Raw genomic sequence first — 20433 nt, 5'->3', positions numbered from 1 at the left:
CCAGTCCTTTCAGCTCTATGAACACAATAGTAAGGGCTAGAGCAAAGACTAGGGTTTTTCGGTGAGAAATGTATGTTGCACTCACATCCTATTCTGTCATGGTGGCCAGTCACACCAAAGCACCAAAAACAGAGCCAACAATATTCCATACAGCAGATAGTGTACAAGTGTTTTTTTATTTATTTAACCAGGTAGGCTAGTTGAGAACAAGTTCTCATTTACAACTGCAACCTGGCCAAGATAAAGCAAAGCAGTGCGACACAAACAACACAGAGTTACACATGGAATAAACAAGCATTTACAGTGTGTTTACAGAAGAGGGCGAATCCTACCTTTTTTAGATCTGTGAACATAACTCAAACTTTCACGTAAATCATGATGTCAAATGGAGATTTATGAAAAATGTTGACCTATGCACACAGATCTGAAGTTAGGATTTGGCCCAACTGAATGTCAATTGTTTATATTAATAATACCCCAAGATATTTTGATACATAGATTGATTAGATAACTGATATACTTGTAAAGACGTAACTAGCTTTACAGAACTAATAACTGCAATCCAAATAGTTTGTTTACTTCATAAGTGCATTTGAAAATCTTTGTACACTGCTCAAAAAAATAAAGGGAACACTTAAACAACACAATGTAACTCCAAGTCAATCACACTTCTGTGAAATCAAACTGTCCACTTAGGAAGCAACACTGATTGACAATAAATTTCACATGCTGTTGTGCAAATGGAATAGACAACAGGTGGAAATTATAGGCAATTAGCAAGACACCCCCAATAAAGGAGTGGTTCGGCAGGTGGTGACCACAGACCACTTCTCAGTTCTTATGCTTCCTGGCTGATGTTTTGGTCACTTTTGAATGCTGGCGGTGCTTTCACTCTAGTGGTAGCATGAGACGGAGTCTACAACCCACACAAGTGGCTCAGGTAGTGCAGCTCATCCAGGATGGCACATCAATGCGAGCTGTGGCAAGAAGGTTTGCGGTGTCTGTCAGCGTAGTGTCCAGAGCATGGAGGCGCTACCAGGAGACAGGCCAGTACATCAGGAGACGTGGAGGAGGCCGTAGGAGGGCAACAACCCAGCAGCAGGACTGCTACCTCCGCCTTTGTGCAAGGAGGAGCAGGAGGAGCACTGCCAGAGCCCTGCAAAATGACCTCCAGCAGGCCACAAATGTGCATGTGTCTGCTCAAACGGTCAGAAACAGACTCCATGAGGGTGGTATGAGGGCCCGACGTCCACAGGTGGGGGTTGTGCTTACAGCCCAACACCGTGCAGGACGTTTGGCATTTGCCAGAGAACACCAAGATTGGCAAATTCGCCACTGGCGCCCTGTGCTCTTCACAGATGAAGCAGGTTCACACTGAGCACATGTGACAGGTGTGACAGAGTCCGGAGACGCCGTGGAGAACGTTCTGCTGCCTGCAACATCCTCCAGCATGACCGGTTTGGCGGTGGGTCAGTCATGGTGTGGGATGGCATTTCTTTGGGGGGCCGCACAGCCCTACATGTGAGGTAGCCTGACTGCCATTAGGTACCGAGATGAGATCCTCAGACCCCTTGTGAGACCATATGCTGGTGCGTTTGGCCCTGGGTTCCTCCTGATGCAAACAATGTTAGACCTCATGTGGCTGGAGTGTGTCAGCAGTTCCTGCAAGAGGAAGGCATTGATGCTATGGACTGGCCCGCCCGTTCCCCAGACCTGAATCCAATTGAGCACATCTGGGACATCATGTCTCGCTCCATCCACCAACGCCACGTTGCACCACAGACTGTCCAGGAGTTGGCGGATGCTTTAGTCCAGGTCTGGGAGGAGATCCCTCAGGGGACCATCCGCCACCTCATCAGGAGCATGCCCAGGCGTTGTAGGGAGGTCATACAGGCACGTGGAGGCCACACACACTACCGAGCCTCATTTTGACTTGTTTTAAGGACATTACATCAAAGTTGGATCAGCCTGTAGTGTGGTTTTCCACTTTAATTTTGAGTGTGACTCCAAATCCAGACCTCCATGGGTTGATAAATTGGATTTCCATTGATTATTTTTGTGTGATTTTGTTGTCAGCACATTCAACTATGTAAAGAAAAAAGTATTTAATAATATTATTTCATTCATTCAGATCTAGGATGTGTTATTTTAGTGTTCCCTTTATTTTTTTGAGCAGTATATTTCTTAAACTTTTTAACCAAAGGTATAGTAGATGCTTTTTTTGCTTTTGTACTAATTCAGAACTTTAGCGATATGTTTCTTTAAACAAACAACAAACAATTTTTTGTTTATGTGCATGCATATTGTTTTGTACGTGGTATACTGCATTCAGATTATTTTGTTTTGTTTTTCCTTCTCACCTATCCACAATGCAATGCTGTCCCCCATGACGCACCTCTGCTTGCTGTTACCTGTATGTTAATACGCTTGACTCCCATTGGCCCACTGCCATCATGTGCTCGCTGCCTGCTATTTAAAGACTCAGTCGACTGCCAAAGCAATGAAGCGACCCCTCGAGGCAACTGTAGAACTGGTACTTTGACCTTTCACCTTTTGCTTTGCATGTAGCTTCTTTAATGTACTGTAGCAACTCACAATAATTTTAATTTGGCTTTTCGCTGTTTTAAATGTCCAAGTATTTTTATTATGCAATTAATATCCACCAATATGATTCTTGTAGTTATTCTTTTAGTATGCTTTACATTGATTGATCGTATAACAACAATGAGAATGTTAATTCCCAAGTATCAATTTGTTTGTTACTGTAAATCATTGTTTTAAAATTGCCTTGCTAGATATTGTGTGTAGTTCCTTCAATGTCCCCATGTGGTTATTTAAACCTAAGTTGCCATTGTGACTTCTCTGTTGTAACTTTGTGCTATTTTGTAGCTAGTAGCCACAAAAGACCCAGAGAAGCAGTGTGATTTCTCATGTTATAGTATAGAGAATAGTCATGTGAATGTAGTCATTTTTGAGGCCTCCGCCTCGTTGTATCTAACGTCTCCTCGTCCCTCCCGTACAGGCTTTCCCCCACGGCTGCCTGCAGCCCCTACCAAAGAGACCAGCACTTGAGAAGAGCAACGGGGCCAGCTCACTTTTTCACCCCAGTATGTTGCACTACCAGCAGGCCTTGGCCAACGCACAGCTGCAGCAGCAGACGGCTTTCTGTGGCTTTCCCACAGGTAGGGAGTACACCTGCCCACAACACACACACATGCACATGTACCTGCACACAGACACGCATGTAGGCAAACACACACACACCTATACACATTTATGTACACAGATACACACCCATGTAGCATGTAGACACAAGCTGGATAGAGCTTCCCTAACTTTCCGTTTCCCCATAAAAGCATCAAAGGGCAAAGTTCAAATATATAACCCTTAAAAGGTTTCACCAGGTGAGCTTGTGAGGAAATGGGATATTCCCCATATTTTCTCCAAAAGTTTGAGGCCAGTCTCTCTTTAAACCAACAGTGTGATCAACCGCTTTTTCTCAAGTGGAAATCAAGTTGTTATGGGCCCTGTTCAAAGATTGCAATTGGAATTGGCTCGCAAAACTACCTCTAACTTCCTTCATACTGGACGCAGAGACATACAAATGGTATCCATGAGTTCATCTCACTCTGGAGAAGTAAATAAAGGTATTAATTGCCAAAATCCCGAACTATCCCTTTAAGCCTCTTGTGGTTGAGACTACCTTCCCCTAACCCCATATCCCTCCCTTCCTACTCCTTTCTTTAGTGTTATCATCCTCCATGGCCTTTACACCCTTCCTCTCCTTTCCCAGTGTAGGAAGCATGTTCAGAATGCTGTGTACACACCACACATGGGTTCAATTAATATCAGTTTCTCTTGGAATACTCTAGCTGTGCTTTATTGAAGCAAAAGTGCAAACGCTGCCCATCTAGCACTCCAGATCCCACGCATAAAGTAATTTGAAAGAAGACATACTATTTGAACCCAGGTCTGATTCGTTCTCACTGCATGGTCCAAGCATCCAGCCCTTAACCTTCTCTAGCCTGATCCCAGAAATGTGTGTGCTGTCTTGCCAGCTCCTATTGCCATTGTCACGCCATGTGTCTGCTGTGACAGAGACCATAGGAGTTGGCAAGATGGCACACACATATCTGAGGCCAGTAAACCTCTGACACTTAAAAGTTTAATTTGTAGTATGTTTGATTTTACCTTCCCACCCCCCCAGAACATATTTATTTTTTATGATTTATTTACAGACCAGACTTTTTTTTTGGGGGGGGGGGTTTAACTAGGCAAGTCAGTTATGAACAAAGTCTTATTTGCAATGACGGCCTACCCCGGCCAAACAAGGACGACACTGGGCCAATTGTGCGCCGCCCTATGGGACTCCCAATCACGGCCAGATGTGTGGCATAATGTATGGCATAAGACTACAAAAATGGAGTCAAACTACACAGTGCAGTCATACCAATTGCAGGCTTGTGAAATTTGTTTAAATGCATGTTTATAGCTAGCTACCAAAATCTCTAGCCTGGTCCCAGATCTGTTTGTGCTCTCTTGCCGACTCCTATGGTCAATGGCATGCCATACAGTACAAACCGATTTGGGACCAGGCTACAACCAAAATCTCTGTCTCCTCTTTAACATGTTTTTTTCCTCCCCTTATTAACCCTCTGTTCACTCTCTTCCACTGCATGATCACACAGGATCAGTCTTGTGCATGACTCCTGCTAGCAGCCTTGGTAGGTTCCTTCCTTTCCCTTTTTCATTCTCACTATGCTTTTAAAGGAATAGGGTGAAGTTGCCCCTAGACTCTGATCTTGGGTCCCCACTAATGTTTAAGGTTAGGATTGGGGGAGGAGAAGCTGATCCTAGATCTGTACCTAGGGGAAACTTCACCATGGAGCCTCTTTAAATTGGGGGGAGAGCGGGAACAGGCCGGGAGATGTAAGCGATTACAGGTGACACAAAGTTCATGGATGTTGTGACACAGTGAGAGGCACGGTTGTAGAACATTGGACTAGAGTGCATGATTGTTTTTACTGAAAAGCGCCACAAAGTAATGCAAAGTGCTGCAAAGTCCTACATGTCAATTTGAAATCACCTGTAAGAGATGATTCTCAATTAGGATGTAATATATTTTGTTACTTAGCTACTTACTGTCTTCTACCCTAATTATGGAATGTGAAGTGTTATTCTTAACATTATCAGTATTACTAGTATAGATAAAATTGGCTTTCCAAATGAATTGTTTGTTGAAAAGTAGATATTGTGTTTTTTACTGTGCTGTGTTGATCCCAGAGAAAAATAGAAAGAGGGTGAACACAATTGGTAGAAAAGCTCTCAATCTTGATGGGGCTCTAATTGTTTTCTAGTTCGTCTCAATCTTATAATACCACTCATCATATCTCACTCAGTCCTCTGGGAACAACTGATTGTCGGTCCAAATTTCCTTACTTGTGATTGTAATTCAGCTTTTTCTCCTCTTTTTTTTTTTCTCCCATGCTTTCTCTCGCTTTTGCATTGTGATGCGCACACCTTCCGCTGGGCTAACCTAACGATGGCTCGCCCCTCTGTAATATGCATCATGCCCAAAAACCACAACAACCAAACAATCGACAACACCCGTTGCCATGGTTACCACACTGCCTCCACTGCCTACCTGTTCATTGCTTCCATGGCCCCCCCCCCCCTTCCCGAAAAAGTACCCATGATGTACAGTGCTACGCCTGCTACTATCTCTGCAACAACAACTCCTGTCACAAGTGTCCCCTACGCAGCAGCAGCGCCAGCCAATCAGGTTTGCTCATTTTAAAGCTTTCTTTCATCCATTCCCAGAGCTCTAAATAAGTGCTTGATGACCATAGTCCAAAGAGCTCATCTTCTATAATTTCAATTGAAATAGTCAATTGAGCCCGACCTCCACATCCTTCGATTAAATTCACATTTTTATTGTCCCAACAGTGAACTGTGGTATTTCAATGTCTGCCACAGATGTCAGAACGTGTTGACTATTATTTCAGAGGACTACTGTACGTTTGAAAAAGTATATGTTTAGTAATTTATTGGGCATGTTACACAATGACCCAGTGAAGCACTTATTCAGAGCTCTCACATTTGCAAATAATAGTTGTCTTGTGTTTCATTAGATCCTAGTTTTTGTTTTGCATGTATGTTGTTTTTCATCCACTTTACATTGTCAAGTTTCCCTCTTCACTTGTGTTAGAAACATCACTTGTGTGTTTCGTGACACGCACGCACATACACTTTTTTTCCACCTAAAAAAACCTAGCCACTCCATCTCCATCCACCATGTTGGCTCCTGTCAGCAAACACAGCTTCACTCTCTGACTCCCTGTTCTGCTGGGCGGTGATGGGTGAGGACGAAAACCTTGAGGAAACTGTCGATCCAGGGTGGCCATGTCTGCTATATTAGTGTTACAAGAGACAGGAAGGACGTCTTCGGAAAGGCCTAAAATGGCTCCAGATAAGCACAGTTACTAGTTAGACGCATGGCTCTGTGTCAGCAGGGGCTGGGAAGGTGCAGTTGGGTGCGGAAGTCAGGTGACTCACGTGCACACACACACACACACAACTCCTTTTAAACCTGACAATTACAGCGCACTGCCAGGTGGAGCGCCCGCAGCAAACCAAGCAGTCCTCCCATTAACCCCAATTAGAAAGGCCTTGAGCGGTGGCCACGTTACAGGCTTGATGAGATTTGATTTATAGCTCAGTGGTCAGTGAGCTTTCCCAGAAATGTATTGGACGGGTAACGTCGATCCATGATCATCAAGACTTCCGGTTGTCGGTGAATCATCATTATTTCACACTGTTCCCTCAAATTGGTTTATATTGAGAGATTCTCAGTGTAGAAAGTGGTGGTTGGTTTTCTCTTGGTTTTCACATCATTACACATTCAATCCCAGGCTTTATTTGGTGAAAAAATGAACCAGAAAATGCACTTTTACACATCATTCAGTGCGTTCAGAAAGTATTTATACTCCTTGACTTATTTCACATTTTGTTGTTACAGCCCGAATTCAAAATGGATGAAAATGTGTTTTTTAAAATAAAATATAGATATCTCCTTTACATAAGTATTCACACCCCTGCATCAATACTTTGTAGAAGCACCTTTGGCGGTGATTACAGCTTTGAGTCATCTTGGGTATGTCTGTACCAGCTTTGCACATCTGGATTTGGGGATTTTCTCCCATTCTTCTGTGCAGATTTTTTTCAAGTTAGATGGGGAGCAACATCGAACAGCAATCTTCAAGTCTGGGCTTTGGCGGGCCACTCGAGGACTTACACATTATTGTTCAGAAGCCATTCCAACGTTGCTTTGCCTGTATGCTCAGGGTCATTGTCCTGTTGGAACATACATTTTCAATGAGGTAGTCATTAAACACTATTATTGCACACGGAGTGTAACTTATTTGTGACTTATGACTTGTTAGGCACATTTTTTTACTCCTGAACTTATTTAGGCATGCCATACCAAAGGGGTTGAATACTTATTGACTCAAGACATTTCATGAGTCAATCAACACAATTCCACATTGATATTATAGGGTGTTGTGTGTAGGCCAGTGACGACAAATCTCTATTTAATACATTTTAAATTCAGGGTGTAACAATACATTTGGAATAAGTCAAGGGGTATGCATACTTTCTGAAGGCACTGTGACTTAAACATGTTAGACGCCTTAAATCAAGACTATAATTTCAATTGATATTCAAAAAAATATCTCTCTATACTGATTCTCCTCCCAGCATCTAGTCTGTATGACCAACCACACTAGTATTATTGCTAGCACATTGCCTATTATTGCTGCCTATAATGTTTTATTGTAGGCCTACTATTACGCATATGTCTCTCCACTGTTTTTCTCAAAACTCAATAAGCAGTCCCACTTGCTATTTATCATTCATGACTAGCAATTTCCTTGATATTGTTCTATTTTTGGACCATGACCAGGGAGAAAAATGACTTTCCCCTTTAAAGCTTTTTAATGATTACTTTAGAAACACACACCCGTCGCCATTTTGTAGCCTCTCCCTATGGCGCGTCCCAAATGGCACTCTATTCCCTACAGTGCACATAAAGTCGTATGAGCCCTGATCAGGGATGTAGTGCGCTATATAGGGAATAAGGTGCCGTTTCGGACACATCCCTAACATCACACCGCCCTGAGTAGCACATTTGTAAGGTTTGTTGTTCTGTAAGGTGTTCTGGTGAGTCAGCTGACGATGAGACTGCGAGGTGCGTGTCGGGGAGCGCACATGGCACACACAAACACATGCAGCCTCCCAGTCTCAGATGGCGATGGTGTTGCTTCGTCCAGTGTGTCTGAGTAGAAGAGAGCGGGGCAGGGAGAAACTGAGGGAGGGACCACTTTTAATGTTCCAATGTGGATCTCGTCATCATCACTGAGAGCTAGTGAAATGCATGGCTCTAATCATGATGCATGGACACTAGCTAACAGTTGTGACTGTGTATGTCTTACAGGAGCTGTAGAGACAGCCATAGCCTTCCCCTCACACGCCCTCTCCCTGTCTGCATCCTGCGTCCGTCCCTAGGGCTTTGGTCAAAAGTAGTGCACTATACAGGGAAAAGGGTTCCATATGGGGGACAAACCTGAATCCCAAATCAACCCCTAACCCCTATGCACTTGTGTAGATCTGAGCGGAGTGGATAGGTGTAAGCAATGGATAGGGATTCAGGGTATATGCCTTCACAGTCCAGGCACAACCCAGCTACAGTATTACATGTGTTGTCTATCTATAATATATCATATACATTGTGTTTTCACAGTAAGATTTGTAATAGTTTGGTTTGGAGTAGCATGTTTGACATAGGTGAAGTGGACCCTCTTTTAAAGGCCCAGTGCAGTCAAAAATGTGACTTTATAGTGTTTTATATATATTTACGCACCTTGAGTTTGGAATAATACTGTGAAATTGCGAAGATGATGATCACGCCCTTTTAGCTGAAATTTCAGCCAGTTTTGGTGGGATGGAGTTTTGGCCTGCCTGGTAACATCACTAGGCGGTAAATGTGTTAATAGACCAATAAGAAAGAGTTCCAAAAAAAAACTTAGCTGACCCGTTTCTCCTCCTGCTGGCTTTGGAGTAGTCTCGTGGACGCGCATCTCCAGTGTCACTGTTCCCAGCCTGACCACTAACAAATACTCCTGCTGTTCTTAGCCCAGAGACTGCAGACACCCCATTACACTTTCTGGCACCTTCTGAGAGCCAATGGAAGCCTTAGAAAATGTCACATTACAGCACAGATGCTGTATTTTTGATAGAGATGCTACAGAAGGACGACAAATTGTCAGACAGGGCACTTCCTGTATGGAATCTTCTCAGGTTTTGGCCTGCCATATGAGTTCTGTTATACTCACAGACACCATTCAAACAGTTTTAGAAACGTGTTTTCTATCCAAATCTACTAATTATATGCATATTCTAGTTTCTGGGCAGGAGTAGTAACCAGATTAAATCGGGTATGTTTTTTTTTATCCGGCCGTGAAAATACCGCCCCCTATCCCAAACAGGTTTTAACATCGGTGTTAAATTAGACATCGGGCCGATACCGATGTTGCCATTTTTAGCTAGTATCGGCCGATTTGTTCACCGATATATCGTGCATCCCTAGTTGTCTCTGTTACTTGAACTCTGTGAAGCATTTTTTTCGGCTTTGTTGGCATTTACGTATGACCCATAGCGATTGAAGGTTTTTGCAACTGCACTTTCAAAGTTCTTGAAATGTTCCGCGTTGACTGACCTTCATGTCTTAAAGTATTGATGGACTGCCATTTTCCTTTGCTTATTTGAGTTGTTTTTGCCATAAAATGGACTTGGCAGGGATGCAAACAAGTCACCTTTTGGCGAAATTCGTCGTTTTGAATCCAAAATAGGTGACCTACGTGATTCGTATGCAAACTGCTTGCTTTCACATTAACCACTTTTTATTTTACACACAGTGACTGATCATGTGGATCATATTCTTTGTTGTTTAATTAGTTAAAACCTGGGTGGGAAGAGAGAGAATATTCAGACAGGACACTGGATAAGACATGAGAAATACTCCAGATATAACAGACTGTCCCTAGCCCCCTGACACAAACTATTGCAGCATAAATACTGGAGGCTGAGACAGGAGGGGTCGGGAGACACTGTGGCCCTGTCCGACGATGCCCCCGGACAGGGCCAAACAGGCAGGATATAACCCCACCCACTTTTGCTAAGGCACAGCCCCCACCACTAGAGGGATATCTTCAACCACTAACCTACTAACCTGAGACAAGGCCGAGTATAGCCCACGAAGACCTCCCCCACGGCACAAACCCAAGGGGGGTGCCAACCCGGACAGGAAGATCACATCAGTGACTCAACCCACTCAAGTGACGCACCCCTCCTAGGGACGGCATGGAAGAGCACCAGTAAGCCAGTGACTCAGCCCCCGTAATAGGGTTAGAGGCAGAGAATCCCAGTGGAGAGAGGGGTTCCGGCCAGGCGGAGACAGCAAGGGCGGTTCGTCGCTCCAGTGCCTTTCCGTTTACCCTCACACCAGACTACAGTCAATCATAGGACCTACTGAAGAGATGAGTCTTCAATAAAGACTTAAAGGTCGAGACCGAGTCTGCGTCTCTCACATGGCTAGGCAGACCATTCCATACAAATGGAGCTCTATAGGAGAAAGCCCTGTCTCCAGCTGTTTGCTTAGAAATTCTAGGGACAGTAAGGAGGCCTGCATCTTGTGATCGTAGCGTACGTGTAGGTATGTACGGCAGGACCAAATTGGAAAGATGGGTAGGAGCACGCCCATGTAACGTTTTGTAGGTTAGCAGTAAAACCTTGAAATCAGCCCTAGCCTTGACAGGAAGCCAGTGTAGAGAGGCCAGCACTGGAGTAATATGATCAAATGTTTTGGTTCTAGTCAAGATTCTAGCAGCTGTGTTTAGCAGTAACTGAACTTTATTTAGTGCTTTATCCGGGTAGCCGGAAAGTAGAGCATTGCAGTAGTCTAATCTAGAAGTGACAAAAGCATGGATACATTTTCTGCATACTTTTTGTACAGAAAGTTTCTGACTTGGTCTTTTACCAAATATACCACCCCTACCTTGTCACAACACAACTGATTGGCTCAAACGCATTAAGAAGGAAAGAAATTCCCCAGATTAACTTTTAACAAGGCACACCTGTTTATTGAAATGCATTCCAGGTGACCTCATGAAGCTGGTTGAGAGAATGCCAAGAGTGTGCAAAGCTGTCAAGGCAAAGGGTGGCTATTTGTAGAATCTCAAATATAAAATATATTTAGATTTTGTTTAACACTTTTTTTGGTTACTACATGATTCCATATGTGTTATTTCATAGTTTTGATGTCTTCACTATTATTGTACAATGTAGAAAATAGTAAAAATAAAGAAAAACCCTTGAATGAGTAGGTGTTTTAAATCTTTTGAACGGTAGTGTATATTTGTTACTGCTCGACTTAAACAATCTCGGTCGACCAACAGCCTAACTACCAAACAACTACCAAACAATCGACATGTCGACTAATTGGTGTCAGCCCCACAGACAAGTCTTGATCATAAGTACATGCAGGTCAATCCTCTCACTGCGCTGACACGGATGTGAGGGCGCCCTCTTCTGGCTGAATTGGGAAATACACCAAGATACACTAGTGGTGGTTTTGTCACATTGGTTACAAAAAGTAATTGGAGTAAACATTGGTTCACATATTTGCAGGATGATTGTACAATGTCCCCTTTGGGGCTGCTGTCTGCAGTAAGGATTTCTGTAAAGTTCCATCATAAGCACAAAAAAACAAACAGTGTAATTAGTGTCACACACGTTTTATTCCAACATCATCTGATGTTTGCTTTTATTTTATGGTGGGTCAGGTATCCACCCCTGACCTGTCATTTCCTTTTTTCTGTCCACCATGGCCCATTCACTCACTCCATATTACTGATTATCAGTGATGTCTGTGTACTCCATTTCCAAGCAGGCATGCATCTCCACCCTTGAACACTTATGATAATTTTACACACGTTCATTACACATGTTCAGTGTTCATGTACAGGTAATTAGAACGCTTGTTATGGTCATTTAGGTAGTTTGCTATTTAACTGTGCCAGTGTGTGGTGACCTTTTGTCAGCACAAGAACTGTTCGTCTGGAGCTTCATGAAATGGGTTTCCATTTCAGCCTAAGATCACCATGCACAATGCCAAGTGTCAGTTGGAGTGGTGTAAAGCTCATCGCCATTGGACTAATCTGGTTTTAATTATCCCAGTAAAATGCTACCTGCCGAATGCATAGTGCCAACTGTAAAGTTTGGTGGAGGAGGAATAATGGTCTGGGGCAGTTTTTCATGGTTCGGGCTAGGCCCTTTAGTTCCAGTGAAGGGAGATCTTATAACGCTACAACATACAATGACATTCTAGACGATTCTGTGCTTCCAACTTTTTGGTGACAGTTTGGGGAAGGCCCTTTCCTGTTTCAGCATGACTATGCTCTCATGCACGAAGCGAGGTCCGTACAGAAATGGTTTGTCGAGATCGGTGTGACCTCAACCCCATCGAACACCTTTTGGATGAATTGGAACCACGACTGCAAGCCAGGCCTAATCGCCCAACATCCGTGCCCGACCTCACTAATGCTCTTGTGGCTAAATGCTGCGGGGACTTGTTTCCAATGTTCCAACATCTATTGGAAGGCCTTCCAGGAAAGAGTGGGGGCTGTTGTAGTAGCAATTGGGGGGACCAACTCCATATTAATGCCCATGATTTTGGAATGAGATGTTCGACTAGCAGGTGTCCACTTACTTTGTCATGTAGTGTATGTTAGGGATTGGCTTTTTAACCACCCTATGAAGACAATCTGTCTCTTGCTCAATCTTTCCTGGATTCCTTGCATCCTCTCTACTCGCATTGGAGAAGGTCAGAGGGAACTTGGTTCTTCTCCAATACGGTTGAGAAGAAGGCGAGGGGATCAGATGTGAGGAATCATGGATAAATTAAATGAGATGGAGCCAATCAGTTGAGAAGGTTTAGGCAATGAACTGATGTTTTTGTTCTCCATTTTTCTTCACCTCTCCCACAGATCATCCTGAAGTAACTGTCAGGAAGGAAATGGAGTGTCAAGAAGCTGCACTACAAAGCCCAAAACAGCCCTTCTTCTGTACATACTACCTTCCCCTTCCACTACAACAACCTGCATGCTAAGAGTGTAATACTACCAATTAACCATAAGACTTGAGTGCTGGTGTAAGATGATACACACAACAAAAAGATGTATATGTATTGCTAGGAAACTATTGCCATGAAAATTATGACAAAAAAGAATATGTACTGAACTACATACACTTAGTGGAGAGATGGCGATGATGAATTCATTTTAACGATTGTTTCCTCTGTTAAAGGAAAATGGGTTATTTTTATATTTTGTTTTCAAGACGGAACCTCGATCTGCACAAATGTTCACCCTTTGAAAACACCTTATTTGCACTATAAGAGAACTAGTGCTTATTGTCAAAAGTGCTTAATTGTTTTAAACAGGAGAGTCACAGAGAAGTGAAGCCCCTGGTTGCAACTGGCCCTCCAGACCAAGCTAGAAGTGATTGTTTGACTTTTTGTTTGTTTTAATTATTTTAAAAAGACAAATGTTAGGGAAGACGACATGTTTACTCAATGACTGTCCTATTAACGATGGTTTGAACGCGCTCCCCCACCCCCATCACCACCACCCCTTTAAAACGGTGTGGTATGCGCTCCATATGAACCATTTGCCAACATTTAATCTCTGGAAAACCAACGGCTTGCCAAACGAAAGTCATCGCGACTGACAGACTAACGGACAGAAGCGATCGGAGTCGATCTGCAAGGAAACAGACGTGGAACAGCTTCGTGGCCAAAACGTGCAGTCGGGCCTCGTTTTTGTGCACATCTGGTGAAAAAAGAACCTAAAATGTTGATTTCTTCTCCTTTGTTAAATTTCAGTTTTACTTTTGGATGGGTGCTGACATTTGGATTGTGGGTGTATTTGTGTGTTGGTGTGTGTGTGTGTGTGTGTGTGTGTGTGTGTGTGGTTGGGTGGGTGGGAGCCTCAGAGGGGTCGGTGTTGGGGAGAGTTATACTGGGCATCAGGGAGTGCTACTAGCCTTTATGGCCCCGGTTTGTGTGCCAAGGGCTTAACGAATGCTTGTGGGTGGCCGAAAGCATACAGCGGGAGGGAGCCTCAGCCTGATGGGCCAAGCCATGGATGTCTGCCAGCAGACTGGAACAGACCGACTGGAGGGATAAGGGTGAGATCGGCGAGGGGTGAAACAAGTGCTACGACTCAAAAAGGTGCATTCGAAGATGCTTGTCATCGTCGTGAGATGACGTGAAGTTATATACTGGAGGGCTATCTGTGACTGTCAGTCGTCACCCTGCTATCACCGAGAATCCTGTTTATATTTGAGAAAAACTGTAGAAGTGCCTAAAAATCCTTTAACTTTAAAACAACAAGCATCTGGAGAAACATACTTTGTCAAAGAAAAAATAAGAATATACAAAAGGATGGTTCAAGCAAAGTTCCCAAAAGTATGTTGACCTATTTAGAGAAAAGACTATTCACTTTTCATGCAGATGCCATTGTTAAAGCAGTACCCTAGTGTTATTGTAAACATATATTTAACACGACAAAAAGTAACTTTCTGAACGGAAAATATATATAAACTAACCAAGATGGCTTGGTAGAATGTTTGTTAAACATTTCATGATGTAATATTTTGTTCTTACCATAGGTTTTTAGTAGTTTACATTGAAAAAAGTGATTGAGAATACAGGAAATTGTGACTTGTGTGTAATGTATGTAACGTGTCTCTTACTTTGAGAGTTTATATTCATGGTTGTAGCAGCAATGTATTCACATTTATTTCAATTTGTTTTATGACGTTAAGCATCAAGATATGTGTGTCACCAGAACAATCTGTTATTTTATGCCATGATATAGTTAACTGTGTACTAGCATTGTTTTAAACCAACCTCCACGTTATTACCTAATGGTTTATGAGATGTATGTATTTCGACTCTAAATCACATTTCTTGACACTACACAACCAATTATTTTCCTTGTGTATGGGTGTTCAACAAAAAGGATCAGAATCATGACATATTTTCATGGCGCTTGATCAACAGACAATCCACAACTAGACACCTTTGGTTCAAAAATAATAAGGCACTGGTCTTAGTATTTTGTTTTTTGTTTCTTTTTGTTCACTCTCACTGAGATTTTCTTCTAAAAAGTTACAGTTTTAATGTAATTTTTGGTGGAAAGTGAACAAAGGTATTTTTTGGTAACTTGTCGTATTTTGTTTTGTCAAATGAGTAAGAATGACGTAACCTATTCTATTTTGAAATGAATGTAATTTATTGCGCTGTGCATCCCTACAAGGTCGTGTCTCTTTGGTCAGCCAATGAGATGCAGATCAGGAGCAAGGGGGTTGAGTCTTAAAGCCACCAATAGAAAGCTACTGGATCTCCCTTGTTTTGTCATCAACACAGTTCATCGCATTACAGTAATGAGCAAGGCTTTAGAATTGCTTATATTGTTCAACAAAAAAAAGAAAATAAGAATGTTAATTGTATAGGTGACATTTTACCAAAAAAATGATTTAAATATGTACTTTTCACTCTAGTATTTCATAATATTAAGTTGTTGCTGTGGCAACATAAAGTTGCAATTACTAAAGTTCTGTATTTTTGTAAATTATGTAATCGTTAAGTTGACTTTTTTTTCTAGAACACTGCACACATCACTAGATTGTAAAGCAGATTTCAACATTTCTTATTTGTCGTGATTATGACAATTTTCCTTAGCAGCCTCTGTAAAGGTGTAACTTTAACACTTAAGATGTAATAGACAAAGTTACCAATGATATTTAGGATGAAATTATAACAAATGATCTATTAATTGAATAGTTAAGATGTACAACTTTACCCCTGAGAAAGGACCACTGGTTTCATGCACACCAATGGAAAAATATTTATGAATGTAGTTTGTTAAATTGTTTATCATCAGTTAAGGATTGCACTTCTTCCGGTAAAGTAAAACATTTCATTATTTCCAATGCCATACCTAATGAAATTTGCAAAGTCACTATACACCAGTAATACAGTAATTCTGTATAATAGTCACTACCTGTTTGTATCAGAGAAATAACCTTTGAGCATCTTGCATGAAAGAAAAAGTTTTTATTAATAAACAATAATTTCCTGAATGTTTCTAGTTATACCGAAAAACACAAAAAATAGTCTGCACATGAGACAAAATCCAAGTTGTCCTCGAATGGGATCCATGGTTGTGCCCAAATTAATGGAATTGTGCTTAGAAAAGTAATTTATTGAAATTAAATGTGTTGACATTGACTGACTGATGGTAAGAGAAAAATATATAAGCACTTGGGTCAGCTGAGCAGACGGCTTATCCAAACACTTTGCCTTATCGTTAGTCCATCGTGCTTAAGGTTTTATGTTCCAGAGCTGTTAAAAATAAACTTTTAAAGGCTATAAACTGGTCTCTACTGAAGACTTTTGCCTTTTATATATATACACACATATATATATATATATATATATATATATACATACACACACACACACACACTACCATTCAAACATTTGGGGTCACTTCGAAATGTCCTTGTTTTTTAAAGAAAATTTAAAAAAAGAGTGGGTGGCCCCGGTGCACAACTGAGCAAGAGGACAAGTACATTCGTGTCTAGTTTGAGAAACAGACGCCTCACAAGTCCTCAACTGGCAGCTTCATTAAACAGAACCCACAAAAAAACTGTCTCAACATCAACAGTGAAGAGGCGACTTCGGGATGCTGGCCTTCTAGGCAGAGTTCCTCTGTCCAGTGTCTGTGTTCTTTTGCCCATCTTAATCTTTTCTTTTTATTGGCCAGTCTGAGATATGGCTTTTTCTTTGCAACTCTGCCTAGAAGGCCAGCATCCCGGAGTCGCCTCTTCACTGTTGACAGTAAGACTGGTGTTTTTGCGGGTACTATTTAATGAAGCTGCCAGTTGAGGACTTGTGAGGCGTCTGTTTCTCAAACTAGACACTCTGTTTTTGTCCTCATGCTCAGATGTACACCGGGGCCTCCCACTCCTCTTTCTATTCTGTTTAGAGACAGTTTGCGCTGTTCTGTGAAGGGAATAGTGCACAGCGTTGTACGAGATCTTCAGTTTCTTGGCAATTTCTCACATGTAATAGCCTTAATTTCTCAGAACAGGAATAGACTGACGAGTTTTAGAAGAAAGTCTTTGTTTCTGGCAATTTTGAGCCTGTAATCGAACCCACAAATGCTGATGCTCCAGATACTCAACTAGTTTAAAGAAAGCCAGTTGTATTGCTTCTTTAATCAGAACAACAGTTTTCAGCGGTGCTAACATAATTGCAAAAGGGTTTTCTAATGATCAGTTAGCCTTTTAAAATTATAAACTTGGATTAGCTAACACAATGTGTTATTGGAACACAGGAGTGATGGTTGCTGATAATAGGCCTCTGTACGCCTATGTAGGTATTCCATAAAAAGTAGTCATTTACAACGTTAACAATGTCTACACTGTATTTCTGATCAATTTTATGTTATTTTAATGGACAAAAAATGTGCTTTTCTTTCAAAAACAAGGACATTTATAAGTGACCCCAAACTTTTGAACGGTAGTGTGTGTGTGTATACATATATATTATATATAATGCTAAAAAGTAAAAACTTAAAACAATATTTTTATTTATATACATAAGTTAAATATCGTTTTAAGTTGTATTTTTTTGCGTTTTTAAAACGTGAGGCCAAAAGGATCAACTGCTGTACAGAAAGCAGTCTTGTGTCCTAAGCCCCATTCGAACACTTTAATAACACACCCTTCCTTACTTACTTTCTGATCTAACACAATTTGTTAAGTGTAAGCAACAGTTCTGTCACATAGCTTTCTCTAATCCAGCCATGTCAGATTAGGTATTTCTTCAAGGAAGGGGGAAAGCAACGATGCATTTTGTTAAAGTATTGGAACAGGGCTCTATTCTGTCCTTGTAGAGAGCTTGACGATAAGGGTTGTGGCCAACATGCCATGCTGAATGTTCCCTAAAAGGACTGCAGCCAGGGTCGTATTCACTAGCCGAAACGGGAAGGGGCTAACTGAACTTGTCCAATAAGAAACGCTTGTTTTTGTTTAATGTTGCAAAATGTTTCGCTACGGTGTTCACTATTGAATATTACCCAGGTAATGAATTGAGACTGCTTTGCCATCAGAAATGCAGTATCCAATCTACTTTGCAAAAAATATATATAGAGAGAGAAAAAGACAAGACTCTCATTGGATTATTAGTTTTGATGTAACCATTTTTCTGTTTTCTTTGTGCGTATAGTTTGTGCTATTTTATGTTACTATAGTCGTGTTTTGTTTCCAGCAAGAAAGTGTAAAATCTATTGAAATAAAGAAAGAAAAAATGGAAAGGATGTTTGTTGAAATTACCTTATTTACGTGAATAATGACAGCGATATGCAGTTGTCTTACCTGCCTTAGTTGAAAGTCCTGACTGTATGTTGCTCTGGACAAGAGTGTCTGCTAATGGCCAAAATGTAAAAATGAATAATGCTCTTATGGACATGGTGAATGACAGACATGCTTCAACAGGGTTCCCCAACTGGTGGCCCATGGGCCGAATTTGGACCGCGGAAGATATTATGTGGCCCAACGAGCGGAGGGTTAAAATTTTAACTTTTCTAAGTAAACATTTACATTTATTTTTTATGTTTTATTGCTGGACATAAAACATAAAAAGTACAGCAAATCAGCTCCAAGTGATAAACATTATCCAAAGTATCCCAACACATATTATACAATTATATAAGCAAGGTTTGAAATTACTTTTTTAGTCAAATATTATATCTATTTGGGCTTCCTGCAGTCAATTTGCAGTCTGCAAATTATTTGTAATTATGTTCCAGCCCCCTGAATATCCGCTCAAGAAAAACTAATCTAGTAGTTGATGATTCCTGTGATACAACATGCCTGTTGCAGATCAATAGATACGGGGAATGGTTGTTGAACTATAAACAGAAAGAAAATACATTGAATCTTGTGCATTCTGCAGTAACTTTTTGTCCCCTCAGTAAAGCCCAAGTAAATAATCAAATGTATTTCATGAAGCCCTTTTTACATCAGCAGTTTGCACCAAGTTTTTTACAGTTACGGTCTAGACCCCAAAGAGAAACCAATGCAGAAGCAAAAGCACAATGGCCAGGAAACACTCCCTAATATCGAGGAACCTAGGGGGATATTTTTACATTTATAGTTTACTTAAAGTTTTAAAGTTAGTATTGTTGCTTAACTGGCCAAGGAGCAGGACCATTTTAAATAACTGCCACTGTATTCAGACAATCTAAGTTGGGTCAGTCTGAACATCTCAACATTGGTTTGGTGTTGATAGCTTAAAATGGTGAAAGAGAAGATGGGTCTAGAATAATTTAATTTTTTTACCATTCAAGTTTATGACCCTTTTTCACCATTAATGCATTGAGCGCTCATTTAATATTGTTGTAGTACAAAAAGTATACATGCTTTCAAAAATATTTTCTCAGGCAATCTAAGTTGGGTCAGTCTGCACATTTGGAAGTTGGTTTTGTGTTAATAGCTTTAGTTTGAACAATCTGACAGTTCTGTGGCAGTTCTTCCGCCATTGAAATTAATGGGGATACAACAAGCTTCATAGTTCAGTATGAATGGTAGCAAAAAGCTGTGTTGAAGCAATCTGAGTTGACCGTCTGCACATGTCAACGTTGATTTCGGGTTTGTAGCATAAATGGTTCAAGAACAGTGGAGGATCCAACATGGAAGTGTGTATGGGCATTTGTGGTGGTGGTTTGGGGTCTGTTAGTGGGAATACAAAGCTTTGGAGGTAGAAAAAACTCATGCTATGATGCTTAGGTGGATACTCTGGATACAGAACTGTTTGAGCAGCTGAGGTAGATTGAATGGAAAAAAACAAAATGTTGCTTTTTACATTTTGCAGCACCTTCTCACTACACGATAGGTATAGTTCTGACATGACAGTTTCACCTTACCTGCTCCAGGTAAGAACACCATCTAGAACAAGTATGGTGATTGCATATGACTAGTTTTACAGTTCCAGAAAAGAGAACATTCTAGACCAGGTATAGAGGTCATATAACCAGTTTCACAGCTCCAGGAAAAACACATTCTAGTCTAGGTATAGAGATTGCTTAACCAGTTTCACACTGTTTACTATAGATACATCTCACTGGTGTAAAACATTGTGATAATTCAGTAAGAACAGTACTGTAATTTCACACATTTGTTTGTGTTCCTGTGCAGCTAATAGTATGAACCAATATAATTTGATGAGCATGGTATATCGCAATA

General features: G+C 41.2%; 1 protein-coding gene across 23 annotated transcripts in view; it reads left to right on the top strand.

Moving 5' to 3' along the window:
- The window catches only part of LOC106574331 (muscleblind-like protein 2a), a 75865-nt gene extending 57362 nt beyond the window's left edge, over positions 1–18503 (top strand). For 4 of the 23 annotated variants that reach the window (XM_014150177.3, XM_045697551.2, XM_014150176.3 and 1 more), the window contains 4 exons: positions 2480–2533; positions 3023–3182; positions 4689–4724; positions 13104–18503. In XM_014150177.3, the coding sequence (XP_014005652.1) occupies positions 2480–2533; positions 3023–3182; positions 4689–4724; positions 13104–13225 (372 nt within the window). In that variant the 3' untranslated portion in view covers positions 13226–18503. Of the gene's footprint in view, positions 1–2479; positions 2534–3022; positions 3183–4688; positions 4725–5687; positions 5783–13103 lie in introns of all 23 variants that reach the window. The other 19 variants (XM_045697552.2, XM_014150179.3, XM_014150189.3 and 16 more) reach the window with 7 other exon arrangements.
- Positions 18504–20433: the final 1930 nt, after the last annotated feature.

The sequence above is a fragment of the Salmo salar genome, chromosome 16 (assembly GCF_965601325.2).
Source record: "Salmo salar chromosome 16, fSalSal1, whole genome shotgun sequence".
In the NCBI taxonomy this organism is placed as follows: Eukaryota; Metazoa; Chordata; class Actinopteri; order Salmoniformes; family Salmonidae; genus Salmo; species Salmo salar.
Note: the sequence above shows the minus strand (reverse complement) of the source record. Positions and strands in the feature narration are given on the sequence as shown.